Consider the following 27,837-nt stretch of genomic DNA (forward strand, 5'->3'; position numbering starts at 1 on the left):
TATTTGTTTCCTGTGTTTTTGTTTCGTATTAGATGTGTGGTGGAATAGTGTTGGCTCTGGCACCCAGGTTGTTTCCTGGGCCTGGTCCAGGATCAGTTCCAGTGGGAGATATCTTCTAAATATGGCTGTGTTTTGCATATTTTTTATTGTGATATTTTATTCTGTACGCGATCTGGACCACAGCAAATATATTTCACCACATCTATTAAAAAGAAATTCTCCAGACATTTGGCCATCCCCCATGGATAGTTGTGCATCCCTGCCATGATAATAACAAAGAAAGCAACACGGATATATTCATGAAAGCAATAAAGAGCGTCCAGACATTTGATTATAACCCATTTTAGTGCATCATAAAAAACATTTGGCTGAAAGGAGGAGATGGACTGGCAAGCAGATCTCAGCGTCACTCAATGTGAGGGCTACAGGTGCTAGCAGAGATTACGGGAGTGAAGATATTAACAGACCACATAAAAGCACAAGATAAATATATTTACACTAAAAACATGAAAAGAGACACATCGCTTAAACTAGCTGCATTTCATATTCATAAGCTCATTAATTATTTCTAAACAATCATGGATGTGTTAAAATCCATGAGAGGCTCTTCTCTGACAGGCCGTGGGCTCTTGATAATTTCATCAGATTATATCAAAGTTAAAACACGTTTCAGTTTTTAGTTTTGCTGTCTGTATGTGGTTTTAGGTTTTAATATTCAATCGGGTATGAAGTCAGAAAATATGCATAGCATGGAAAGAGAGAGAGCGAAGAGAGAGATATTAGGAATATGACGTAATGTCAGAGCTGGAGGGAGAGTTGTACACTGCCAAGAAGAAGCAAGGGCGGCGGTGAATGAGGCAGAGAGGGAGCAAGGGGAAATGAGAATGATGTTTTCTTTTCTGAGCTGACATGATCATATTAATTAATGGATGAGCTTAGTGAACGTTAGAGCAACTACCTTCACACGGCCCACACACAACACACACACACACACACACATACGCACAAACGCACACTCACGAACGCATGGATGGGTCTTGCGGGAGTTGAACCAATAACCTGCTGGTAATTAGTCTGTCTCCTCAGCCGCCAGCGTCTGTTAGCCTCCATGACCCATTGATACCGAGCTAACGAGAATGTCAGTCACACACGTGGACGCACGCGCCCACACACACTCGCACAGGCACACACGCACACACACACACACACACACACACACACACACACACACACACACACACACATACAGTCGTACAGAAATCCCTTCATTCCCCACATGTTTTTTCACAGCCATAAACAAAGACCCACTTCCTCCCTCTGAGTTTGACATGTGTAACCTCTCCTCGCTGTATAATTCACAAGCAGTGGACTCATGTTCTATCTCTCTTCTACCCTGCAATTGTATTAATATATCATAAGTGCCATTCATAAATATATTATACAAGTGCCTATTACTATATAAAGGCCACTATCTGATAGTGTTCTCTCACAGTGGCTGTAACCAGGCTGTGTGGCTTGCGGGATACAAAAATATGTGTTTGGCACGCTTTAATCTTGGCTTCGGGAATGGCTGCTCATACTAGACACATAATGCGACATGTTTGGAATGTGTTCACCCGAGCCACATGAATGCACGCATGCACATAAACACACGGAACGTACGCATTTTGCACTCCAACGCTGCTGTAACACGGCTGTGGTTCCACAGAGCAGGGAGTGTACGCTACATGCAGTACAGGCCACCTGATAGCGCATATGACCTTATTACTACTGTCTAATAATAACTCACACTAACAAGCCGCATTCTAACACCTAAAGTAAAGGTTTTCATGGTATAGACATATGTTCGGTCTAGAGGGCGTCTGACTCCTGACAGAACATGCCTATTATGGAAACAAGTAATTATTTCACTGCGACAGCCGCTGATATAAGCTGATACTAATGCTTTCATTGTGTTTGGCAATGTACAAAGTAATTATCTATGTGCTGCTTCTCCTGAATCTAATGTTTTCCAAAGTCAGTCCTTTCTTTTTTTCTGTAATACCCAATTCAACTGCATCCTTCTTGTCAATCATATCTGCAATTAGAATCAGACAGACTGCTTGCTATGGATCGGCTGTTTGTTTTCCCACTTGATTGCAGTACAAAAAGTCAAAGACGTTATTGTGCCTAATCACGAAGAAGAAAACAATTCATGTTTTGATTATTGGATGAATGCCTGTTCTGTATTTCAAAATAAACACATATAAATACCCCATAAATACTGCAACAACCCACAAGTAACATTCAGTAATACAAAATCAATACACCGGGCACTCGGTAGACGTATACCTCTGCCAAGGCCCAACAGTCTAAATACTATACTAAATAAAACATATTTAACTTGGCAAGATCTGCATCAAATTGTACTCACTCATAGATACTAGCTATCTAAATACGCTTTCTTTTCTTCATTAAGATCTATTACCCCCTGAGAAACTAACACACATTTGAAAAAAGCCCCTATCTTACAATGAAAGTGAGAAAAAAAAAATCTGGATCCGTCCCTTTGTCAAGATATGCACCAAAAGTTAATGGGGTCTATTCTGGGCCGAGATCCATCCTTCAGCCAAGTTCTGGGAAATCCGTTCAAGGTTTTTGTGTAAACCTGCTGACAAACCCACAAACAAACTAACCAACCAACCAACTAACCAACCGACCAACTAACCGACCGACCGACCGACCGACAGACAGACAGACAGACACGGCCAAAAAACCTCTTGTAGGTAATTACACTTATTTGCTTTGAGTGAGATAGGCCACGTTAGCCTAGCTTAGCACAAAGACTAGAAACCAGGGGGAAAGCTACCCAAAATCAACGAACTGACTAACATCTTATGTCTTACATAAACAGAAGTGTAAGAACAACAAATTGTGTGTTTTCTGCAGTTTATGTGCCGGACTGACACTGTCTTTGTACTCACATGACTTCGAGGCGTGCAGAGTGAGAATCATTGCCGGCCTTTGATGTCACGGTGCAGGTGTAATCCCCAATGTCACCTGACCACGTCTGGCCAATAGTGAGGGTTCCCTGGCGCACGGAGACACGGCCTCCACTGGTCGGAGGGACCACCACACCGCCTCGATCCCACCTGAAGCTGCAATAAAGGAGGTATACAGTTACTCTATGTGTTTACACACACATAAACTAGTGGAGTCCAAAGAAAAGAGATAAGAGAAGCAGAGTGCATCTATGTAAACACAAACAGACAAGCCAATACCTGATGTTGACTCTGGGGTCATGTGTAGCATTACAGTCCAGAATAGCAGTAGTTCCTTTGATAACACGCTTGTCTGCTGGAGGCACAGAAATGACTGTACGACCTGCGAAACATCAGAGAGAAATCCAGAGAAGAAGAGAATCGAGGTGGGAGAGAAAATAAGTGACACAGTGGGATTCCATGGTTAATTTTTCTCTTACATTAACATGACACACAGTCTTACTGAAAATGTGTAACTTTAAATGCATGAGGCTCCAGAGTAACGAGACATTAATTAGTCTACAGCTTAGCCCTGAACCGTTGAAGCTAAACAGCACACAAGCAGGCTTCCCCTCTCACTCACAAACACACTTACAGACACCTACATGCACACACACACACACACACACACATATAACACTGCTTAGTCCATCACATTAGTGGTGCTTTGTTCTGCTCACACATTTTAGAGCCCAGAGAGAAAACAAAGTGCAGTGGTGGAAAAACAAATGTGGTTGCACTGCAGAGAACATCTGTTATGTCCTCAGTCAAAGTGTATTTGGGATGTGACCAGGCCTCCAATAGATGAACATTGTTACATTGCTCACAGATGACTGTGGGTTAATCTAATTCAACAGTATTTAATCTGAGGCTGCCAAGATATATGTATATAAAAATAAGCCAACCAATAAGTTCACCAGCTAATCAATCATCCTCTAACCCAGGCCAATCAGATGATTATTTCACGACTGCAGCAGCCCACTGCATCGATAACCAATCACACAGCTGTTCATTAGCCTGAGCTAATGCTATTGGACAGCTACGGATAAATAAGTGTTCCATGTCTGTTTTAGTCTGTTTAGCAAATGTATATTGAGCACTTTAAGTGTGTAAAGTATGTATGTGTATGTATCTTACTCCAGACGGTGAGTGTTGCAGTGGTGTTGATGGTTCCCTCTGAATTGGAGGCGATGCAGGTGTATTCTCCTGAATCCTGGAAGCTGATTGGCTGAATCTCCAAACCACCTGACTGTAATAGTGTGAACTTTGGAACCTGGACAGAGCCACTGGCTAGGACCTGCGACCCTACAGAGACAGGAAGAATAAAACAATAAATCAAAGTGATTAAGCCATTAACACATCGTGTCAGTGTGTTTGCTCAGTGTGTGATGTACAGTGTGTGTGGTCTGTTACCTTTCTTCCATGTGATGGCAGGTTTTGGAGCGCCGTTCGTTTGGCAGGTAAACAAGGCTATGTTCCCATCAGTTACTGTTTGGTCAGACGGAGGGAATGTAAATGATGGGGCCACACCTGAAACAAAAGAGAGAACATGAGAGGAGAGAAGAAAAATGGCAACTGAGAGCAGATTGGTTGGAAAATGAGTGGAGCCAGAGTGAAGCTTAATGGCAAGAGAAAACAGACAAATGGAAAAGGAAAGGATGACAGTGTTGATCTAAACACAAATGCTTCCGCTTTGATCAATGGAGGCTTTATTCATTACTGGTGCTACGTGCATGTGCATAAATGTGGAAGGTGGTGGTGTGGAAACTCCGTGGGGACTTTTAATTATAACGCTCACTAAACAGGACGTAACTCTACTGAGACAAATACAGCCGTAAATATAAAGGTGCAGGCTTCTGCAGCTGACACGCACTGCAAACCATCAAGTCAAAGCAGAGTGTGTGACTGACTCCGACTTTTGCTTGAATTTCAAAAGCAAAATTGTCTTTTGTTTCAGGTGGGGATATGATTGACTAGTCATATTTCCGAAAGACAGAGGAAAAACTTGGTTGTGGTTCTGTTTTCCAGAGCAAACACAGCTCACTTTGCAAAACAAAACAGCGGACATTTTCATATGAAAGGTAATGACCTAATCTGTACACGTAAAAATGTAGAGGATAGTGGGGCAACTGGAACAATTATCATTACTATTTTGGTAATCGATTCATCTTTTGAGTTGTTGTTAATGGGGCTCCGTGTAACTTCTGCGTTGTGCGTTAAGCCAGCTGTTGCTGCTAAAGTCTGATCCTTTGGACTGTTGCGGAACAAACAAATTGTCCACAGGCTTGTATAGACAACCGAGAGAGATGGGGAAGGTGCCATTTTTCACATCATGTTAGAATCCACTCACATATGACCAGTAAGAAAGTGATAATGTATGTTAATTATTACATAAGAGCACCTTGAAGTAAAAATATGAGCTTCTTAGCTGCAGCGATTTCCTGCTTTACTTTGTCTTATTTGATGGGAAACACAATAATTTTAGGTTTTAAAATGTTCATGATGTCTCCTTGGGCTTTAGGAAACTCTGACGCAAATTTTTTTATAATTTTCCTACATTTCAGAGACTTGAGAATTATTGGAGAAAACAATCTGGAGAATAACCGATAATGGGAATCATCTGTAGTTGTAGCCCTAAAAAAACACTACAGCATATATGAGCTGATACAAAGAAAGTGGCACACACAAAAAAGGAGATGAAACAGGAGTACAGAAGAAAGAGTAAATTCATATACATAAGAAAGAAACTTTAAGGGAAAGACAAGAGTGGCATCAAGAGCGGGTTAATTAGCCCAACAGGAACTTGAAAGCAGCTGTGGGTCTAAGCGTGTTTCTTTGCATGTGTGTCAGACAAACTCACTGGAGACAAGGAGCTGTGTGTGTGCCTGCGTTTCTCCGGCACCGTTGCGAGCGAGGCACTGGAATATTCCTCCGTCTCCTGGCTGCACCCTGCGCACCGTGAGCCCAGCTGCTGCGGTGACCTTGTAGCGAGGGTTGGCCAGTTTGGAAAGAGGTACCGCGTCCTTAAACCACTCTATCCTGGGCTGGGGCACGCCTACATGTGTGCAGAAACATGAAAAGGCAAACACACAGAGGGAGAACATTTTCAATTTCCTTAATAAGGAGCCAGCTGACCTCCCAGCTGAACAAACTGATCCAACTCCCTCTAAAACCGCCACACACACTCTTTTCACCAATCTCTCTCCTCTGTTATCCACTCTCACCGCCTTATAAATATGCATGCAGGCATAATGACTGCTAATAATATATTGATTGGAGGGTGTGGGTGGTAGGGTAAGGGTGGCAGAAGAGGCCAAAAAACATTCTGAATAAAAGATGTGGGCAAGAGCAGCACGCTGAATATCTACAGTATCAGCTCCCACCTGTCTGACGGACATGCCAGATATGACAGGCAGGGGGCTCATGCAATTACTCTGTCTCAACCCTCCACACCAGGGTGTGTGTTTGTGTGTGTATGTGATGGGGAGAGATGAATTCCTCACTTTTTCTCAATCTGTTGGTGTCAAGCTTTCACAGACATGCGTGAAGAATTTTTCGCCCCCTCCTTGTCTCGCTCACTCTGTCACTCTCCTCTCTATCTGTCTCTCCTCGTTCCTCCTCCCAGCCTCCATCCCTCTCTCCATACCCTCAGGCCTCTGCTATTTAATTACGCTGCCACTGTATCAGATTACTGAGTAGGAACATAAACTCGCTCAGTGTGTGTGTGTGAGAGAGGGAGAGAGAGAGAGAGAGGAGTGTGTTGCAGTTTGAGAGCTGTGTCCACTCCTGCTAAAATAAATGTTTTCATGTAATCCATTTAATAACAAGAGTCATGAACAAGTGTGATTTTCCGGCTTAAGAAGAATACTGTCACTGTTCAAGAAGCCTTCAAACTAATGCACACTATACTGGATAACCCTAAACCTCAGCATAAAGCAAAGTCGGAGGAGTCACCTTAACACACCCTGGGTGGGTACTTTAGATAAATAAAACTCGCTTTCAAATGTACAAAGATCGGATCCATCACCGTCTGAAAACCGACTAACATTTGCTGCACAGACTTAGACAAAAACACACAGCATTAACTTTTCATGTAAGAACTCTTTTTAATAAGTTCACTTCATGACCCATCTGGTCGCAAAGAAACGGCAACCAAGTCAGAGCCTCTCGGGCAAATTCACCAAAGGATGACATGGCTTCTGCAGCGAACAAACCTTCACAAATAAGGCGAAAATATCCATCTAATTCTCATAGCACCCACAAAGGGTTAAATACACCCTTATATGTATACATTTGGTGCAAAACAGCTTTCTTTCTTTGCTAACGAGTCTCATTACAAAAAAAAAGTCCAATTCACAAACACCAGTGCTAACAGCCACACAGAGACAGTGAAAATTATCCGTGTAGTCAGAGAGTTGTTGGTAACTGAAGCGCATTAATGAAGGGTGTGACGATGAGGTTTATCAGCCTGATTGCACACGTGTCAATAAATACTTATCCACTCTTATAAAGGCTCTCCTTATTGAAATAAGGCTTAGCGTAACTTCAGTCAGTGCTGTATCGTAGGCAACTGGACGTGTTTCTTGAAGATGTCTCACTTCTCATCCAAGAGGCTTCTTCAGTTCTAACTAACTGGAGGGGAGTTTGCAGGCTTTTAAACTCTGTGTGGGAGTGTCCTGCTGTCACCATACGATGTTCAATGCAGCCAGGAATGCACAGATTTGTACATTGGGGAGACAAAACAACCTCTCCATAAACAACATGGCACGACACAGGAGGGCCAACTCCTCAGGTCAAAACTCTGCTGTCCACTTACATCTGAAGGAGAAAAATCATTCCTTTGAGGACAACAATGTAAACATCTCAGCCAGAGAAGACGGATGGTTAAAACGAGGAGTCAAAGAATCCATCTATGTCAAACTGGAATGACCGTCTTTGAACAGAGGAGGTGGCCTATGACATTACTTATCACCCACCTACAATGCAGTACTGAGTTCTCTCGCCAGACAGCTTAACAACCATTCACAACTGGGCTCACCTAGCCTTAGCAACCCACATGAAGGCCAGTTGGGTCAACGACCCACAAGTGGCCCTAACGACTCTGAAACTCAGAGTTCACGTGTCCTTAACAACTCTGTAAGAACTCACCCACACAGAGTTTAAAAGCCTCTAACTCCCCTCCAGTTAGTTAGAACTGAAGAAGCCTCTTGGATTAGAGGTGAGATATCTTCAAGAAACTGAAACACAACAATTACCACGACCTGGATGACTGAGAACCTTCATCAAAATTCAGCCAGGAAGACTACCTGAATGTTACTCATTAATTCTGACCCCTCTTTTCTCCTGCTTCCTCGGGTCAGCTGATTAGAAATGTTATCTCTTTTGCTTCAATCTCTTTAAGAGAATCTTTGCTGTTCTCCTCTCTGTTGCCGCCAGCAGCCATTTCAGCTGTGTGTGTTATACTTATAACTTATAACTATATAATTGCAAAACAAGGGGAAATTGCACTCAGCTGCAAAACTTAATGGGTGTGTTTGCGCTGTAAAATCATTAGCGTAATTTCTTTAATGAAGCAGACCTTGACATGTGGCAAATAGTGGTTGCACAAGTGATTTGTGCGTGGACTAGTTTAAAGCTTGGTTTAGGCTTTAAAGCTAGTTGGTTTTAAACATACTGACACCTTTAAGTATACGTTAAAACAATAATCATCTTTATATGTACATTAACCCATTAAGACCTAGGACGCCCATTAAAAATGCATTCTAAAACCTAAGGCATTTCCAAACACCTGCTAAAACCTGAGCATTTTCTGAAAAACTTGACAGAATTGCAAGCGTTCACTAAAACATTTAACTCTTGGCCTCTGTAGCAGATAGCAATTGAAATAAAAACCATTTAAGAGCTTAAGGCTTTGACTTTAATTGAAAATGTTCATCAACGAATCACAACGCAAATCTTCAGTCACATGTCTTGAAAGTGACAACATCATCCAAAACACATATCAGGCTCTAAAGGGAGGAATACACAAACGTTGCTTCCGGTCTTAATGTGTTAAGAGAGCTTTTATAGATGTGATCATCCCTCCTCTCCCTTCTGGCAGTGAAGAAATCTGTTTCCAACCCAATCTCAGTATCAGAGAATGGGGACAAAATATACAATCCTTGTTCTGTGCAAAAATGCATTTTAAGCTTTATCAAAAGCTCATTTGAAACTTTAGTATTCTGACTGTGTCAAAAGAAGTGGTTGCCTTCCAAAATTACAGTGTTTTGAGAACAATATTCTCTGTGTGTGTTTCCATCCATCCATTCTCAGCCTGACAACAGTCTCCCAGGAGACAAAAAGAGAGAATTTCATACTAAAAGGACTATAATTTTGCACGACTTGACATAACTAACTCAAACAGCTGAGACCTAATTAGTTCGGCTGAATTTTAGATTGCATTTTTACACAGAACCAGGACTGTGGATTCTGCCCCCCTATTTCTTACATTGGAATCGCTTTAGGAAAATATCTTCACAGCTGGTACGATTAACACAACCACTCTTGCAGTGTACGTATTGGCATGTGAGTATTGGTTTAAGACATGCTTGAAACTATGTAGAACAATTGTGTAAGCATGTATGCAGTGTACCTGTAGCCAGGCATGGGATGTCTACATTCCTGTCAAGCTCAGCAAAGATCCTCCTCGTAGGTTGAGCAGTTAGAGAAGGAGGCTCTGCAGAGAAAAACGTTAGGACACAAAACGTTAAAAAAAAGGGGTTTTAAACATCCAGCATATCCTGTATCAATATATGGATAAAATAACATCTCAAACTCAAGAAGAAAAACTAAGAACATCCCCTGCTGTGTGCAACACATTTGAAGTATTAATAATAAACCCTCCAAAAAGGCTTAAAAAACTTGTTCAATCATTAAATATCTTTTAAAAAAAGAAGAATTGGGAGTTTTGCCCTCTCCATGTATTTATTGTTAATAGAGAAGAAACTCGGAGAAGAAATCTCGGCACTGCAGAATAAAAATGGGTCCCCTCGTGGCCCTGAGTATCTTGAGTGTCATTGCAAGGCAGGATATGCCCTGTGAAATTACTTCTACACACAGTCACAGAAAAACACATTCTCTGAGTATCCCAAGGGAAACAATCCCCTTTTTAAACTCTTCCATTTCCCTGCCAATAACTGCACCCTCTAAACATCTTCACCAGTGTCGCTCTAAATGCTGACAGCAGCTCCGAGACAAAGCTTCCCTCGATTCTGAAAGTGAATGTTTGCCTTCTGGTATGTTACTGTAACGCAAGATTTTATGAAAAAATGACCTTCTCATGCATACGCTCCATTTCTTTCTAAAACATTTGTTAATACTAAGTGAGAGATAGTGAAACAGCAAGCCCTGAGAGTAGGGGGGAGGGAGGGAGACCGGCTAACTCATTTTCAGTCGAAAAATGTCATTGAGGAAAATGTTCATTATATGCAGCATATATAAATAATGAATGTGAAGATATAGCTCTTATCAAAAATGAGAAAGCATTTTTAATAAAAGTTTCTTTTTTATACTTTTTTTCGCTACACTTGATGAATAATAATCAGAGGTGGGATGTGCAAATTCTGATGTCTGTATTTTACTTGAGTATTTATTTTTCTGACAACCTTTTAACATCTTTAAACAGGCTACGGCGCATTTGAGGGGACTTATCGATTATTTTTGTTTTGCGACATTGCGCGCCGCCTTTTCAACATCACAAGACTGATTTCAACCTATCGGTGCACATCACGCACGGCAGACGTAGCAAGATGAAACGACGTAAAAGACATAATGAGACAGAAACAGACAGAGAGGGAGACTCGAACGGGGAGAAATGGTGTTCGTGTCTTGTATCGGCAGAGACCTGTCCTTCAGAGGGACACTTTTTACTTCTATACTTTGAGTGCATTTCAGAGCCTGTACTTTGTAACTTTGAGTCTTTTGTTTACAAGTACATGTACTTCTACTTGAGCTAAGAATGTGTGTACTTTTGCTGCCTCTGATAATAACATAACAGTATGCTGTCATTTCACTGCTGTGGGAGAAAAAGAGAATAAATCCCCTTGCTCTTGTGTTATTTCTCTTACTTTCTCTTTCGGTTCTTCACACAGCGGATGGTTAAACTGAGGTGGCAACAACAACAAAGACAAACTGTAAAAGTTTGATCAAGCTGTGTGTGTGTGTGTGTGTGTGTGTGTGTGGGTGTGTGTGTGTGTGTGTGTGTGTGTGTGTGCGTGTGTGTGTGTGTGTGTGTGTGTGAAGAATAGACTCCCATGTTGTTGCTGCATTTATTCTACCTGACTACACTGACTTTAAAGTTCTTTACTGCTTTGTGGTTACTTTTAAACCCCCATCTCCTATCTTTATTGTGCACGGTGGAATTCTGCACGATTTTTGACAAGAGAGCGCGAGAGGCTTGCGGTGAACGGAGAGAAGGAAAACAAGAGTTGAATAACAGCCATGTGGCGTGACACAGATAACACAGGTGCATTAATCGCCTTCAGTCAGGTGAGTGCGAGGACCTAGACGCACAACAAAAACACATTTCTGGAGTGTTTGGGTGGTTGGGTTTAGTGCTTTGAGCTTCTGTGGATTCCCTGCTGTCTGCCGGCAAAACAAAGATGGAGAACAACAACAGATATATTGTTGTTTGCGCCAGTCTGTACAGTATACAACACTGGCATGCAGAGTCATACATATTCCGATTAGTGCATCTGGGCAGAAAAGAAATGAAATTGAATAATGAATACCTCTGAGGCTGTCTCCTAGTTTCATACAGACACATACACTATTCTGTTTAGGAATGCCTTTCATTGCATCAAGGTCTGTTCAGCCCATAGCAGAAAAAAGAGGATCAGAAGCAATGTATTCATCAGTCTCTACTCCTCTGATACATATGATTGCATGCAGACTCTGTTCCTGCCAGGCAGGCCATAACAGTCCTGTTGGCCTAATGAAGGAAGATAGCATAGAGAGGGAGATAGAGGGAGAAGGGGGACAGAAATAAAGGGGCAGACAGAGGGTAAAAAAGTTGGCGGTAGCTAGTGAAGGGGGGGGGTGACACAAGAGAGGGAATGACTGGGGTATTAATATTCAGGCAAGTCATTTCTAACTAGTGAGAATTCTGTAGGCATGGGTAGTTTGCTCTCTCCGCATTAGGGGCCCCCTCGCTCCGACAATCACAGCAGATCAAAAAAGACGCCGACGAACTGGGGGAGAAAAGTTTTGCTTCATCAATCACACGCTCCCCGCCTGCGTGTACGTTGTTTTCTATTTAGGCACACATATCAAGGACGGGAGTGGATTGTGACGAGGGCGCTCCTGTTTGAGTGCTTTCAGTGTTCTCTTATTGATTGGCGACTCCAGGGAACAAAACTAATTTAGCTGCTGGGCAAACAGGCATGTGTGTCTGTGGTGCCATTTGGTGTCTGTGTGCAAACAGCACACACACATGCATGTAAATGTGAGCACGTGTGTATGAAGTAGTGAGTGCGTGAAAGTAACAGCTGTTTGTGACCACAATGGACAGTGTATCGGTGAGCGTGGACAACAGATTCAGCTCGAGTAGTCCTGTAGTTGACAGCCACTGCCCGGGGTGTTCACAGTCATGCTTCCAGGAGGAAAGTAAGAATAAATGGAGGAATAAAGAGAATGAAACGGTGCCCGGAGCAAAAAATGTACAAGAAAAGACGACAGCGAGGTTACAACTAAAATTAATGGTACATGTTGGGGGCATTAGGCTTGATGGGTCAGACCTACCCAGGATAATTGTGTATAATCACGTTAGTCACTCAGTGTGTGCTTGTGTGTGTGTGTGTGTGTGTGTGTGTGTGTGTGTGTGTGTGTGTGAGAGATTGCCTTTTTTTCTTACCCATCACAGTGAGGTGTGCTTTTGCTTCCACAGGTTTGGCAGTGCTGTTGCTAAGCAATGCTTCACAAACATATAACCCTGTGTCAGAGAAGGTAGGGGCAGGAATAATGAGCCGACGCCCACTGGTCAGCCGACGCCCATCACGTTTCCATGACACCACGAGACTGTCCGCCGGTCTGAGAGGAGAGGATAGGAGAGAAGAGAAAATCACAGGAGTCGGGTGAATTCGAGAAAAAGGAAAAGAGTGACAGAAGGCAATTACAACATATTAAATCCATCAGTTTATGTGTCAATGAGGCAGGAAATGAATGATGACAGTCTGTATATCAGAGCAGTCAGCTCTACTCAGCATGAAGGAGCTTCAGTCAGTTACTCTGGATGTCGGAGAGACTGAATGGGTTTTCATGTATAGGGAGATTTTGTTTTGGATAAACAACATCAAAACACCATTTTGCATGCCTATGTATGGGTGTGTGTGTGTAATGTTTTTATTCAAGAAGCGAAGCTCAGTTTTTTGGTACATTTTCATGCAACCATTCAACTCTTACAAGCAATCTACATTAAAATGTACAACTGATTTACTTGGACAACAGTTAATTATGGAACCAGCAGCTTTAATGGCCATCTAGATACAATTTGTTAAGGAAGACTAAAATGTCATGGTTTAGTTATCAGGGGTGGAAGTAACTAATAACAACTTCTCGAATTACTGCCATTAAGTCATTCTTTGGGTACTTTTAATTTTTTATAATTTTTCAAGTCTGTAATTCTACTCAAAGTGTACATTACACCATGCCATCTTCTAGCATCAAGATCCAGGAATTATTCCCTGAGAAATTGACAAAAATGATGTAAAATGTCGTAAATCTTGCAATGTTAAAAAAAGTGAGAAAGAAATTCCCGGATCTGTCCCCTTATCTGGATCAGCACCAAAAGTTAACAGGGTTTAATCTGGGCTGAGACCCATCCTCAATCCAAGTTTCATAGAAATCAGTAGTTTTTGTGTAATCCTACTGAACACATAACCTCCCTGGCGAAGGAAAAAAGGCAGCTTGTGAAATACAAGCTGCTGACATATTGAACAAGTTGTATCTAAAATACATTAGCTAGAAGATCATTACTATAACATTTCTTTGATTTATTATGATTCTGTTCTTTTTTATTTCTGAGTGGCTCTTTGGTTTTATTCCAATAAAAATCACTTTGTTGATGACATTAGATGACACTAACAAAAGACTGTCGTATTAAGAGATGTGGAGGAGGCGAAGACAAGCTGGTAATTCATGCTGCATTTGGTGACATATTTTCTGTCTCACAATGTGTTGTTTTGGAAGTAAATCAGGTCAGTTTTGTAAAAATAACTGAAGACTCTCAAAGACATTACGTGTAAGAAGTCACATAATACTCAAGTTCTTCAAAGTGGATGAAAATGCAACCGCTTAACAAGCAGTCCAACTATAAATAATACAATGTTACATAAAAAAAGTGTGTTTTGCCTTTTCTGAGGATACAGTTGAGGGTATACTGTGTCCTCTCTGAGATGATACACCTCGAGGTATAGACAAAGTTGGACGGAAAAGTAATTTAATTTACTGCTAGGCTGATATGTCAAAACTTTAATATGCTTTCTCAGGGGCTCCTGTCCAAAACAAAAGAATCCAAAACTTACCCAACGACTAAAAAGCAGACCAAACAGCCCTTAATGCTATGCTCACTGAAACTGCTTGTTTTCAATCAAACTCCTAATTATTTTTGCGCTCTACCAGGGTTGCATTGGTGCATATAACTGATCAATGGTTAATGGATGTGGATAGCAGATGCTTTTAGACTTCAGCACGGCACTTGATTTCACCGATCACACTCTTCGTTCTCCAAAACTTCAATGTATTAGTTTGTCTCTTTCGGCTGTTCCCTGGGTACAGAATTATCTCTCTGTGTGAGTATCTTTCAGCCGGCGCTTCTATGATTTCAGAAATAGCCTCTGTGGAGTGGATTGTCTCTGGCAGAAGAAATGCTGAAGACTGAGCTGCAGATATAATACCTATAGAGCATTCCTCAGAGTTTATATGATGGATATACAGTTTAGTCAATTGTTTTTTCAGGCTTTACCTTAAGTGCTTTCCCGAGGTCAAGGGCTGGTCAAGTGCAGCTGAGAAGCATTTAATGCAACTTCACCTCTCAAAGAACGGGGCGGCCAGACAATCCATGAATTAATAACACAATCCAACAATAACCTTGCACATGTAAGACACAGTGAACATCAGTACAGCATGTTGAACAAGTGGAGCCGAGAATATCACCTGTTGTGTACTGATGATCAGCCTGGTCGTGACTCTAATGGTAGAAGCTGAAACAGCCTCACTTTTCTTTTTAATCCATGTTGGACAAGGACACACTTCTGAGAGCATATTACAAAATGTAACATACTGATAATGTTCTCCTTGTGTATATACTTGGATCTAGCTGCTGGTGACCAAAGCCCAGTTTCTTTCAGGGAAGTTGGCCAAGCTGTGGTTGAGCTCCCTAAAGGAGGTAGAAAAATGGCCAAACTTTCCCTGCAGTACTTTCTCCATCTTCTGGCATCAGAATCAGTGAATTCAGTGTGCGATATAGAAAACACAAGCTTATATTGCAGCAGTTATATATAGCCAGACTGTTCTCATCCCACCTCTATGACTAATACAGAGAAATAAGGCTGAAAATTTATGTTGTTCCTTTAGTCTTGACATGGAATACAATGACACATTACAGGTTGTGCTCAAAACAAATACTGCAATGTTTAACATAAAACACGCATTAGCCGGTTCTCAGTTCACATGGGACACAGAGGGAGGTTGGACCGGTCGTACAAGTGATGAACGGAAACTGATTTCAGTTCAGTTTTTTGGCAACTTTTTGGCAAGTAGAATTTGTTGTTGCTTTTAAAAAAACATCTGTTGATTCAGACAAGACCACACCCGTGTGTGTGTTTGTGTGTGTGTGCATACTGGACTTGGCATGGGCTAGTGTGAATTTGTGGTCGCGTTCAGCTTCTTTGCTGATGTCAGACCGGACTTTGATCCAACTTCTGTTTAAGTTAACTTGGTACTGGTGTGTGTGTGTGTGTGTGTGTGTGTGCATGTGTGTGTGTGTGTGTGTGTGTGTGTGTGTGTGTGTGTGCACTTATACTAGGGGGAAAGACTTGCTGAGCTACGAGTTTATGTGGTGTCCTCTAATTGCCCTGGAAGAAAACAGTGCCATCTTGAAAGAAAGGATCTCTTTGAGCGTGTGTGTGTGTGTGTGTGTGTGTGTGTGTGTGTGTGTGTGTGTGTGTGTGTGTGTGTGCATGCACATAAAAGAGATTTACCTGGCATTAGCAATGCACTCCAGTGTAGTCTCACTGCCTGCCACCACTGTTGTGTCTTTGGGTCCGATCACAATCGCCGGAGCCACGAGTTCTGATTCAGGATCTGTGACGAGAGAGAGAGAGAAAATATGAGAGGCAGTTTAGGCCATAAATCACAGACAGCAGCATAATCTCAGATACGGATGACAAAAGACTCTCACTCACTCTACTGTACACTGCACTATCACACTCTCTTGTACTGACCATGATACAACTTAACGCACCGTCGCAGCGTCCTTCATCTCATTTTCTTTGTGCCCACTTGCCATTCAGTCTCTTGTATGTTCCTAATGGACATGGTACCAGCTTTTTCAGTCCCTATCAGATATCTAAAGACGTCACTTTGGACTTACAATGAAAATATAATGGCCATTTTTCACTATATTCTGACATTTAATGGACCAAAAATTGGTCGATTCATTGAGAAAATATTCAGCAGATAACTCCAAATGAATGATGATGTTGCCTGTCTGCGTCTGTGTGTACGACATCATTCCCAGCCACGACTTCCAGCTTCCTGAGGTAAATGGAACGCACAACAACTGAAGGTTTACTGAGACGGTGTTGTGATATAGATAAAACTGTCTGCATCTTCTTCTTTATATTCATTTTTGTCTTATTTTTAATTTAAAGTAGAATTGCACATAGCGGCAATACTGTTTTGTCGTTTGTCAACGTTTTTAGGATAATAAAACTTGATCGGAATTGACAAGACAAAATCAATTGAATCAGCGTTCATATTCAGTGTGAGAATAGAAATGACACATTATGGCCGTGCCGAAAGAGTGATCAAATTGTACATGATAATTAATACCATCTGTTCAGTGTCTGTCCAGCTTAACACACACTCAAGTGAGAGACTGATATACAGTATATTGTATTTAAAAGAGGTCAGTGAAAAGTGGAATAAGAGAGTATGAAATGAATGAAGAGTACACGAGAAGAGATAATAGTAAGTGACTGACAGTGTATAAGAGAGATTGACAGTATATGTGATTGAGTACAGATGTTTGAGTGTCAGAGTCTGACTGAAACGACTCTGAATGAAACTCTATAATTTTTTTCTGCTGCTTCTAAACTGCCATTATCTCTTAACCCAGACATATTTTCAATCTTACACAAACGCACAAACACGATAATTCTCTCCTAAACAATATGGCTCTTTGTCAAACACACCACTCTTCTGTTCGAAGCACGTTAATGATATATTGGAGACGGTATGATGGTGCGCGTGAGTTGCAGTGATAGTGTTTAGAAAAGAGTACAGTGGTGTGAGTATGTGAAGAATGATTTATGGTCTACAGGCTGTGTGTATGAGAGTATAGTGGTGTGTGTGTGTGTGCGTGCCAGACTTTGATTGTGTGTGTGAGTATGATTTATGGTGGGAATGGACTCTTATAAGAAAAGGACACTCTAGGATTGTTATCAGCTTGAAGTTTGTAACATCTGCTCCGCCAAATAGTATAAAAACAGTAGAATAAAACAATCGCTATGTTTTACAAAGAGTGTGAAGCCTCCATATCACTGTTATGTGTGTGTGTGTGCATGTGTGTGTGTGTATGGACATCATTGGGTTTCCTGTTGATACACGTATAACCGATGAATATGTAGATTTCCAATAAAGGAGGAGTAGGGCCTACAAATTAACAGGCAAGGTCTGATAGGGGCTGGTGAGGGGCGAGGGGTGTTAGAAAGGGGGGTATGGAGGGAAGGCGAGGAGCAGCTTTGATCTCCCCTTTGAAGGGAGGAAGGGGAAAAGGTGGTAATTAACTCCCTGCTCTTTATTCCTCCTTCTCATTCTCTCCCCTCTTTCTCCTTTTTTTTTTAATCGGGGAGAAAGAGCTGAAAAGTCATATCCAACTGTCACACAGAATAAGAAATGCGAGCACAGGAAGACACACACACACACACACACACACACATATACTTGCTCTACTGTCTTGACACCTACACTTGCTGAAGCTCCTACTCGAAGTGGAGGTTGAGTCATTAATGTGGAAGATAAGTGAAGTGACACAAAAAAGGGAGACGGGAAGTAATAGTGGAGGTCTCTATCACTCTCTCCCAATTTCTCCCTCACACACACACACACACACACACACACACTGCGGAGAGTTCTCGTACAAAGTGTTGAAATTTGAAAGGTTTGGTGCCGGAGAAGTTAAGGTAACAGGAGTAGGTGGAAGACAGAGACAGGCAGAGGGATGGTGGACAGGTAGACGTAGAGAGAGTAAGTGGAGAGCATCCATTAGCTGCAGAGGTCAGGCAGAGACTGGTAGACATCAGTGGAGCTGTAATGGCAGGAGCGACCGATGATAATGAGCAGAAGGAGGATGTGAACCCATCCTGTTAACTTGGGCAGTGAGTATGAGGGGAGTATAAGACAGACAAATCAGGACAGCAGGAACACCTGTACAACAAGGGAGAACACTTGGGAGAGAGATTATAGAGAGTATATATGTAGATGGGAAAAGCGAGGGGGGGACTGTACAGATGGTCTTTTTCTTCCTGGAGTGACAGACATGATGGTAGACGTAGAGGGGGAAGCAAAATGCCATATGGTTGTGTGATCTGCGCTCTTCTTTTCCCTCTGTCAGAGTGTCTAACATCCTCCTTCTCTGGGGAAATCTCTATCATTTCATCTCATCTGTATCTCTCGGTCCCCACTGCACATCTTCCCTCCGTTATTCCCTAACATCTTCTTATCTCCTCCTTTTTGTTGTTTAAACACGGATTATCAAATTAATCTCCCTCAACTTTAACAAGGAGAAATATTCAAACTGGCAGACAGTGTTATTACGGTGTGTCTGCGTGTGTGCAAGCTGTGGCAGCTAAAAGCCTCCCTGTAAGGATTCTACAAAGAGAGTCCAGAAGTTTAATCTAACGCTATTGGATTCCTCATTTAGCAAATGAGAAACACCATGTGGCAGAGAGATGGAGAGCAGGAGTGATGGAGGGAAGGAGGGTAGCGAGGAACGCAGGGAGAGCCGTAGTATAACGAAGCAATATCAGAACAACAACTTGGGGCTGAAAAGCTTCATTAAAGAAAGAGGGATGATAAAAAGAAGAACAGTTAAAGCTGAAAAATAAATTAAAACAGATGAGGATACGGAAAAATGCATATGTGAGCGCACATGGATGTGAGTATAATTTAGCAGCGGGCTGGCAGTGACGTGCTGCAACGTTGCAGCGCTGTCGTTGGCGCAATCATCGCTGATTGACAGTTAAGTGCTGCTGAGGTGACACAGCTGTGTGAGGGTATGCATGCATGTGTGAGTCTATGTGCGTGGTATTCAGAGTGAAGCAGAGAAATCCCAATTAAATCAAGGATGGGAATGATAAAAAGGAAAAAAAACAGGGCTGGTAAAAGGATTGATGCGGCTTTAGGGCAGGGAAGAGATCGAGATGGATAAATAAAGGGCGAGAGAGATAGAAAGAGAAACAGAGAGCGAGCGAGGGAGAGGGAGATGAAAGGCTATTCCATCCACAGATTACTATGTAATCCCTCGTCGAATGGATTCTCTCAGATTACAGCTTGTTCTCCTATTAAATCTGCCAGTCACTCCAAACTCCCTATTGTGTCAGTGAATCAGTTGTGTGTGTGTGTGCATGTGTGTGTGTATGATCTTTCTATGACCAGAGATCTGTGTGTTTTAAGCCTTTCAAATCTCTGCAGAGACCTCGAGAGCACAGAGACTGGCTGAGGGGTGAACACACACACATTTATTTACATACACACCATGCACAGGAGGAGGCTGTCGTTAGCTCACTGTGTATTAATAGATTTGTCAGATAGGTGTCTGCAGGGTTCATAGCCAACTAATGCATATCACACTGAGGCTGCGTACACAACAGAGGGAGAAGAAGTGTTTGAGAGTGGGAGAGAAAACATAAAAAGGAGAGAAAGATGGAAAGGAGGGACTTGGGAAAGGAGAGGTTAAAGAAAATGGATAGCTTTTATAAATATTTTAAAGGGAGTTTTTTTTTGGAAGGTATACAAAAATAAATGGAGAGGAGGAGGTGATCATTTGCCGATCCCTCTTGAGAATACTGCATGTGTGTGAGAGTGGGGTGAGTGTTTGTGCGTGTCACTGCGCTCATTAATGCTGCATGCTGACAGCTAAGTGTCATCGTCTGACTACACTTGCCTTGGAATGCCAATATAAAACCACAAGCCAGGAAATACACACACATACGTGCACGCTTTTTAAGCCACACCACACCAAGAGTAGAGGATCCAAGCCCCAGGGGGAGACAGACACAGACAATGGGAAGCAGTGAGAGGACCGAGAAAGATGCCCGATTTTAAATATTCATCTCTTCCTTCAGCTGCCAACCCCTCTATCTATCTCTGTCATCGCGCCACACGAGTGATGGAAGGAGGGGGTGGAAAGTCGGGAAAGAAAAGAAAGGAAAGAGGAAGAAACAAGAAGCATGTAGCAGTAATGGAGAGGCAGGGCAGGAGTTAAGCTCTCGGGAGCGCTCAATGATTATTTGATTAATTTTAAGCACTATATTAGTTGCCTTTTTTTGGCTGCTTGACAAAATCCACAATGACATATTGAGGTAACATTTCATCATCCCTGTACTAGAATAAGGGCTTGCAATTGCTTCATGCCTGGAAACTTTTTTGGAACAGTGGGGAAAACTGAGAATATTTTTCCCCCATTAATTCGGAGAATCATCAATGCATGACAGTGACACACAGTTATTACCCTACAAGTAGGAAATATGTCAATGTGGCCCAGATGTAATGATAACAGCATGTGCCCATGAAGGAATTTTAAAGCGGACTCAAGCACTCTGTGTTCTCTGTGACTCAGTGGTTGAATACCAGCAGCGACAAACACTCTTGTGGCGTTTGTAATTCCTTTGGACTCCGTGAATCTGCAGCAAGAGACTGCTTGCATGCAGTGGACAGAAATAGTGGCACTTCAGGTACCGAACACTCAGGTGATGCTGGAGGAAAACAAGCTAGCATGTCTGATGTAGCAGAAAAAGTGTTGGCCAAATGAAGCGAAGCCTGAGAGCTAGTTCAGGCTGCCCACATGTCATACTCTCCTCACTGCAATATCCCACATACCCGTTGTCAGTATGGCGGTGCATTAATGCCATTCTTTTGCTGCCATGCAGCTCACCTGAAAGCTATGCTGACACCAGCACTGCTTCACAGCTGCTGCTGTTCAAAAGTCCCACCTCCACTCCAGCATCAACCTGTAAGCTGAGTTCACTTTCCCTTTGGTGGTTATATTTAGGAGAAAGTTATTATTGTCAGTCCCCTCTCCCTGTTGTCATGAGTTTAGTGTTTCAAATGTTCAAAGGTTCGGTTAATAGTCATTTTACAACACCAGGGTTGTAGAGCGAGATGTAAAGTGTATTCCCTTTATGCTACGTAAGAAAAAAAATCTTTTCTGGTGGAGTGTTGAGGTTGAGTACAGGAGCCTCACAGCCTGAGGAACGAAGCTGATCTGTAGTCTGGTGGTATGGCCGCAGATACTTCTGTATCTTTTACCAGACGGCAGCAGGGTGAACAGACTGTGGTGGGGGTGGGTGTTGTGGGGCTCTGCGCAGACATTTCACCGATATCACTGATGCTTGGTAGATTGGTACCAATGATGTTTTGTGCAGTTTTAATGACCCACTGTAGCGCCCTGAGCCACCTGTCCTGGGCGGAACCATGCCAGTTTGTGACGAGAACAGTTAATGAGAATTTGGCTCTGGAAACAAACCCTCTTAGTTTCCCTAGGAAGTAAACCCCTTTCTGTACTTTTTTTTATTTTTACCAGGGTGGTGATGTGTGAAGGCCATGACAGGTTCTCTGTGATGTTGATTCCCCCCAAACCTAAAACTGTTCACTTGCTCCACCTCAGCTGCACTGATGTAGACAAGGGTGACAAGGTCAGAACCGCTTAAAACAGCCATCGGCAGCAACTTGGGGTTCAGTATGTCCCAACCAGGGAATTAAACCATCAACCTTTCGATGAGTGTACCACCTACTCAACCTCCTGAGCCACAGCTGCACCCTAGCCACCCCGAAAGTGTGCTAAACTGAAGTACTTTAATACATTCGTTTATTGTAAACTCGCTGTGTTGTCACTAAACTGCTGTTCATCCTGCAGTGTGTTTAGCTGTTAGCCGCACTAGCTCTTTTAGCGCCGTTATCTGTCAGCTCCCTTGGCCAAGAAACACCGCCAGACTCTGCTGCCCACGGGCATCAATCAACTAAAAGCTAACTAGCTCTCCTCCTGACCATTTCAATAAAGATTTGTTGTTTATAATGTAGTGTCAATAGTGAGCTCAATGTGTCTTTTCAGATGTATATAGACTGTTATAGACTAATTTGGCTTGAGGGCCATATTGAACCAAAATAAGTTGTATGCTGACCCAAATATTGTGTGCTGAATTGATCACTAATGTAATAATAATCACAATAATAATCAACTAATAATTGTTACACTGCACCCTTACTGTAAACCGTGAAGTTATTTTTCAATACTACTCAGTCGATGCAGGCCCTCAGCATTCTGACCTTGAGGTTGGAGGTTTTCAGCTGTAGGTTTTTCTTACAAGCCACGAGGCAGAAAAAGTGAAACTCGTGGAATGAACATCTTTTACAACATGTACCCACCACTGCAGCCAATGTGACCTTCAGCAAAGCATTTAGCTGAGCAGCCCGTAGCTCCAACTCTCGGGTAGGAGCAAAGGTCACAGCAATATTTGTCTCTGTTTAGATAGAGAGGGAGGAAGAAGGAGCCAGAGAGAAAGAGCAGGGGAGATAATGTAAATGTAAATGGGTTCTTTACCTGTTGACCCGCGGTTCTTCTTGCCAACTGTCCATCAGCCAAAGCGAGTGAGATGAAAAGAAGTGGGACAAAAGGGGAGATAGGAAGTTGAGGGGAGAGAAAAACAGGAGAGATATAATTTAGATTTCATGTGTTTCCTCGGGGCGCGGCAAAAAGACACATTTAGCAAACACACATTAAAAAAGCCAAGGAAAATACAGACATTCACAAATCAGTAGCTCTAAGGCGTCTTAGAGATGAGGAGGCGTGCAGGAAAAAAGGAGACTCCTTCAACAAGAATGAGGAAAAAACAAATACAGAGAAATGGATGAGAGGGAGGAAGAGACAGGGAGGATGAGAGAATGGCATGTTATCATGAAGTCCAGAGGAAGACGAGCTGTTGCAGCCCATCCATCAACTGCCAGCTACCAAATTTTGTCTCTTTCATTCACTCTTTTCTTCTCCCTCTCTATCACCCCCCTCTGCCTTTCTGCCTGTATTTGTCATAAGTCTGGAGGTAGCAAGACTGTAGGCTGCGAGAAAATGATGGCATTGACATTCTACTGGCAGAAAATCTACATTCACTATTCATCTATCAATACAATACCCCTTCACACTCCTATTCAGCCAGTCACTCAACACTTGAATACTGGGTGTGTGGTTGTGTGTATATTTGTTTCGAGCTGAGACTGTGTGTGTGTGGTGAAAAATGTGCGCAGGGGCCTCAATTTAGATTCTGACGTATCAAACCAGCATCAGCGCAAAGTACATTCAGCCAATGAGATGAACACACACACACACGCACACACACACACACAAAGTGTTTGAGAACAAGTGGTGAAGAGTGAGTAAGCTAGCTGATGAGGAAGAAAAAAAAACAAAGACAGCTGAAAACCTCTTGGAAAAATCTGAGAGAGAGGAGAGAAAAACTTCAGACACATCAACACTGTTGTTTTCATCATTTTTGTTAAAGACAAAGATTGATATGTTATGAAGGCTTGTTATGGTGCCGCAGGAATGATTCCTGAAATCCTGAAATACATTTTTTTAAACATTTTTTGCACTTCGGGTTTCCTTTTCTTGAAGGCAATGGGTTTTGTTGAATGTTTTTCAGTTGTTAAGGTCAGTGGTGAACAGAAGCTTAAGATATGTTCACATTTCTCCTTCTACGACATAACATATGTCAATAAATACCCCGCATTTGAATTATAAAGTCGACTTCAGTATCAGACTAGATAAACAAAAACTCATCAGAAATACTATCATAAAAACAATACCCAGACCTATTATGAACACACCTGGACGCAGTCGTTTAACTGGAGCATGGATTGTGCTGTTAAACAGCAGTATTTGGAAGTCTATAATTTTGAGAGTCTAAAAAGGGGGTCAGCACACAACCACACACACGCACAAACACAATAATGCCCGCAGACACACAAACAGAAACACTCAGGCTTTGGTCTGGGGGGCATACAACTGCGTGTGTATTCAAATGACGTGTCATACTGAGTCATCTTCAGTTTCAAACGGGGGCAGAGAAACAATGGGGACATCAGGGGACAACAGACAGAGCACGCGCTAGACTGTGTGTGTGTTCATAATACAACAAAGCATCTGACGTTTACAGAGCTGAATCCACGAAACATCAGCCTGGCCGAGTATCAGATCTGATATTCAGCATTGTTCGATCGTCGGAATTGGTGGGTTTTTGTTTTTTTTGTCTGAATGCCAACAAATTTAAGTAATTAGCCTATCAACATGAATAATATGAATCTGCAAAGTAACTTAAGTAATCAAATAAATGTACAGTAATGAAGTAAAAACTACAAAATCTGCCACCAAAATGTAGTGGAGTGAAAGTATAATATAACAGAAAATGGAAAAACTCTGGTTGTACATGAGCCAAAAAAATCCTTCAAGTGTGACTACACAATTTCAATGGTTGTACTGGTGCAACTGAAAGTCAGATTTTTTTAAGTAGCCGATAAAAATATTTTTTATTACCATTATCGCAATGTCTCGATGTGTGTGCTGTGATTTAAATGAAGAATAATATTTATGTGTGTCTTTATTCCTGTTAAATTTGTTTCACATAATTTGCAAAAAAAATTAATTCAAATATATTATTAGGTGCACCTACATTATGAGCAGGAGCACTTAAATAAAAAAGTTAGGAGCACTCGTGCAATCAGTGTAAAACAGTTGGTCTGGAGCCCCACAGTACTTTTCATTACTGGTTATTTAAAATGTTCACACAGAGATTTTCGTTGACACCGCAGACTTACATCAGTTCCAAATGTTGGTTATTGGTCTCCTTTGTTGCTAATAATCAGTATTGGCCCTGAAAACATATCTGTCAAAGTGTAGCTGTGCGTTTCACAGCAGAGATAACGACTGTACTTCAAGCTCTGAATTAATACAAAATGGGCACCACTCACTCATCCTTGGTATTAATACGATGCGTTTAAAATACAGTTTGAGGAGATGTTAAAATATTAGTGTGCGCCTAAGTGTGTCTCAGCCTTGAGTATGATTTGTATTCATGAATTCACTATTGTGTATTCAGCTGCCTGAAGGACCTACAAACAAGCAGGTCACTATGTCCTCTGTGTGTGCTTGCCACAGTGTGTGCGTGTGTGTGTGTGTGTGTATGTTTTTGTTCTACTGGGTGAATACAACAAGGATTAAGTACAGTATGTGTGTGTTGTGTCTGCTTTTCAAAACAACAATCCTGTAAGCTGCACCTGTCCTTTTGTGTCTGTAAAGGCTGTTGTCGCTCTCACTGTGTTACCAGTTGACCTGTGCCGACCCTCCAGTCCCAAGCTGTGGGTCACCTATTTGCCGCAGCTCCCCCAAACCCTCCATGACTCACCCTTCCTCCCCCCTTTTGACGCACAAACAGCCCTGCCGGGCTTTCCTTCCTTTCCTCCATCTACATAGAACCAGACACCCCTCGCCCTCGGTGACAATCTATTCTCCTGCTCAGCCTCGCTTCGTTCTCCCCATCCACCCACATCTGCATCCACTGTCACATTTCCCCAAGCCAAAGAATACTTTTTTTAGCAACACGTTTGGCTCTTTTCTTTTTCTCTCTCGGCTGTTTTAAACCCCCGAGTTCAACCTCAGAACCCTTACCGTTCCAATTTACCCTGTCAATCTCTCTCCACACTCTTCTCTGTTCCTGTTTCTCACTTAAAAACACACACACATACACACACACACACACACAAACACACACCTATTTGAAATTCATATCAATTGCTGTACAAATGTAACACTCCGATTTCCAATCCTGACACATTCACAGAGAGAAACGCAAGGACTCATGGACCCCATCCACACACACACACACACACACACACACACACACACACACACACACACACAGGTAAAATAATAAGCTGGCTGGAGTGTTGACCTCAGACCTCGGGGCAAATCCTGAAGGACCCAGGTGATAACATTTCGTAGTCTGCTCGCTTCCTCTCCTATACCCAGCAGTCTATCTCACTTTGTAAATCTGACCAGAATTGAGGAGCCCTATCATTTATACACAGCATATAAACAGCAGAGAGCGGGTTTACATATTAAATCTCAGTTTTTCACACAACCCTCCACTCCCCTTCCCTCTATTTGAGCCAAATTTTCAAGTCTCCTGCTCAGATTCTCCTTCCCTCCAGAAATGTGGACTGGGAAGGTTACATCTTCTTGCTGTCTGCCTGTCTCTACCAAACACTAGCACCAGTTGACCTTTCCAATTTACCATGTCAATCATGCCCACACACACAGCCAGTATGTACAGCCCAGTCTCCCACACACATGCAGGTAAAGTTGGTGTCAATCATCCTTGTATGGAATCCCAAATGTCACCTGGTTTTGACATTCTCTTTGCTCACCGTCTGAAAGCAAAAAAGTTAGCTTGTCTCAGCCTTTCTCCCCTCTCTTCCGCTTTCCTTCGACACTTATATGATTTGTACTCTCCATCTCGTCAGAGTTTAGGTTTATTTCTGCCCAAAAAATGTGCGCTTGAGATAAATAAAAAAAAAAAAACCACCAATCCCTTGTTAAACACAAACTCTTATCAACTCAAGAGTCGAACAAAGAGCACGGAAACGAGACGACACATAAAAATGTGCTATTGAAATGGGTAAACAAACATCCGGCTTTAAAAAGATACAACAGAAGTACAAGGTAGGCGTAAAAAAAAAAAACACGAGAGTGCCATGTAATGAAAATGGGAAATAGATGTTCAATTCATACTGTGAGCCTAATGATGGCTTGAAACGAGAGAAATCATTTCCAATTCAAAAGAAGAGTGCTGCTTCCGCAAGTTTGCGCCTCTGATAAGAGACAGAAAGAAAAAATAGGAAGCCTCTGATCTCGCAGGAGAAACATTACAAGGCGAGAGAGAAGGAGCGAGGGATGAAAGACATGTGGAAGACAGGGGAAAGTTGGAGCCAAAAGGTGGGGCTTTAAAAGGCAGCGATGTGGTGCAGCTGTGTGCCCACCACCTCAGGGTGAAATACCAGATGGAGACGGGACCACGTGAGACAAGAAAGAGAAGATGCATCATTACTAAATCAGGTTGTTTCCCCCTTTCTTGTCTTCTTTCTCCAGAATGCTGCAGGGTAATCCCTTATCTCACACTCCTTCTTCATTGTCACCCCTTCTTTGTCTTTATCTCTCCAGCTCTCTACTATCACTTCCCTGTCCCACAGAATCGCCATCTCAGAGACTCTCAGCATAAGTAAATAAGGCTCATAT

At 42.2% G+C, this 27,837-nt stretch overlaps 1 protein-coding gene across 1 annotated transcript in view; it reads right to left on the reverse strand.

The window, feature by feature from the left end:
* Positions 1–27,837, reverse strand: part of LOC311263794 (protein sidekick-1-like) — a 242,425-nt gene that overhangs the window by 74,673 nt on the left and 139,915 nt on the right. The window contains exons 6-14 of the mRNA XM_084364111.1: positions 23,098–23,124; positions 16,256–16,358; positions 12,910–13,085; positions 9,652–9,735; positions 5,881–6,075; positions 4,434–4,550; positions 4,158–4,325; positions 3,261–3,363; positions 2,964–3,137 (exon numbers count right to left, since the gene is read on the reverse strand). Of these exons, the coding sequence (XP_084220237.1) occupies positions 2,964–3,137; positions 3,261–3,363; positions 4,158–4,325; positions 4,434–4,550; positions 5,881–6,075; positions 9,652–9,735; positions 12,910–13,085; positions 16,256–16,358; positions 23,098–23,124 (1,147 nt within the window). The remainder of the gene's footprint in view (positions 1–2,963; positions 3,138–3,260; positions 3,364–4,157; positions 4,326–4,433; positions 4,551–5,880; positions 6,076–9,651; positions 9,736–12,909; positions 13,086–16,255; positions 16,359–23,097; positions 23,125–27,837) is intronic.

The sequence above is a fragment of the Pagrus pagrus genome, assembly GCF_965226575.1.
Source record: "Pagrus pagrus genome assembly, chromosome: 2".
Taxonomy (NCBI): domain Eukaryota; kingdom Metazoa; phylum Chordata; class Actinopteri; order Spariformes; family Sparidae; genus Pagrus; species Pagrus pagrus.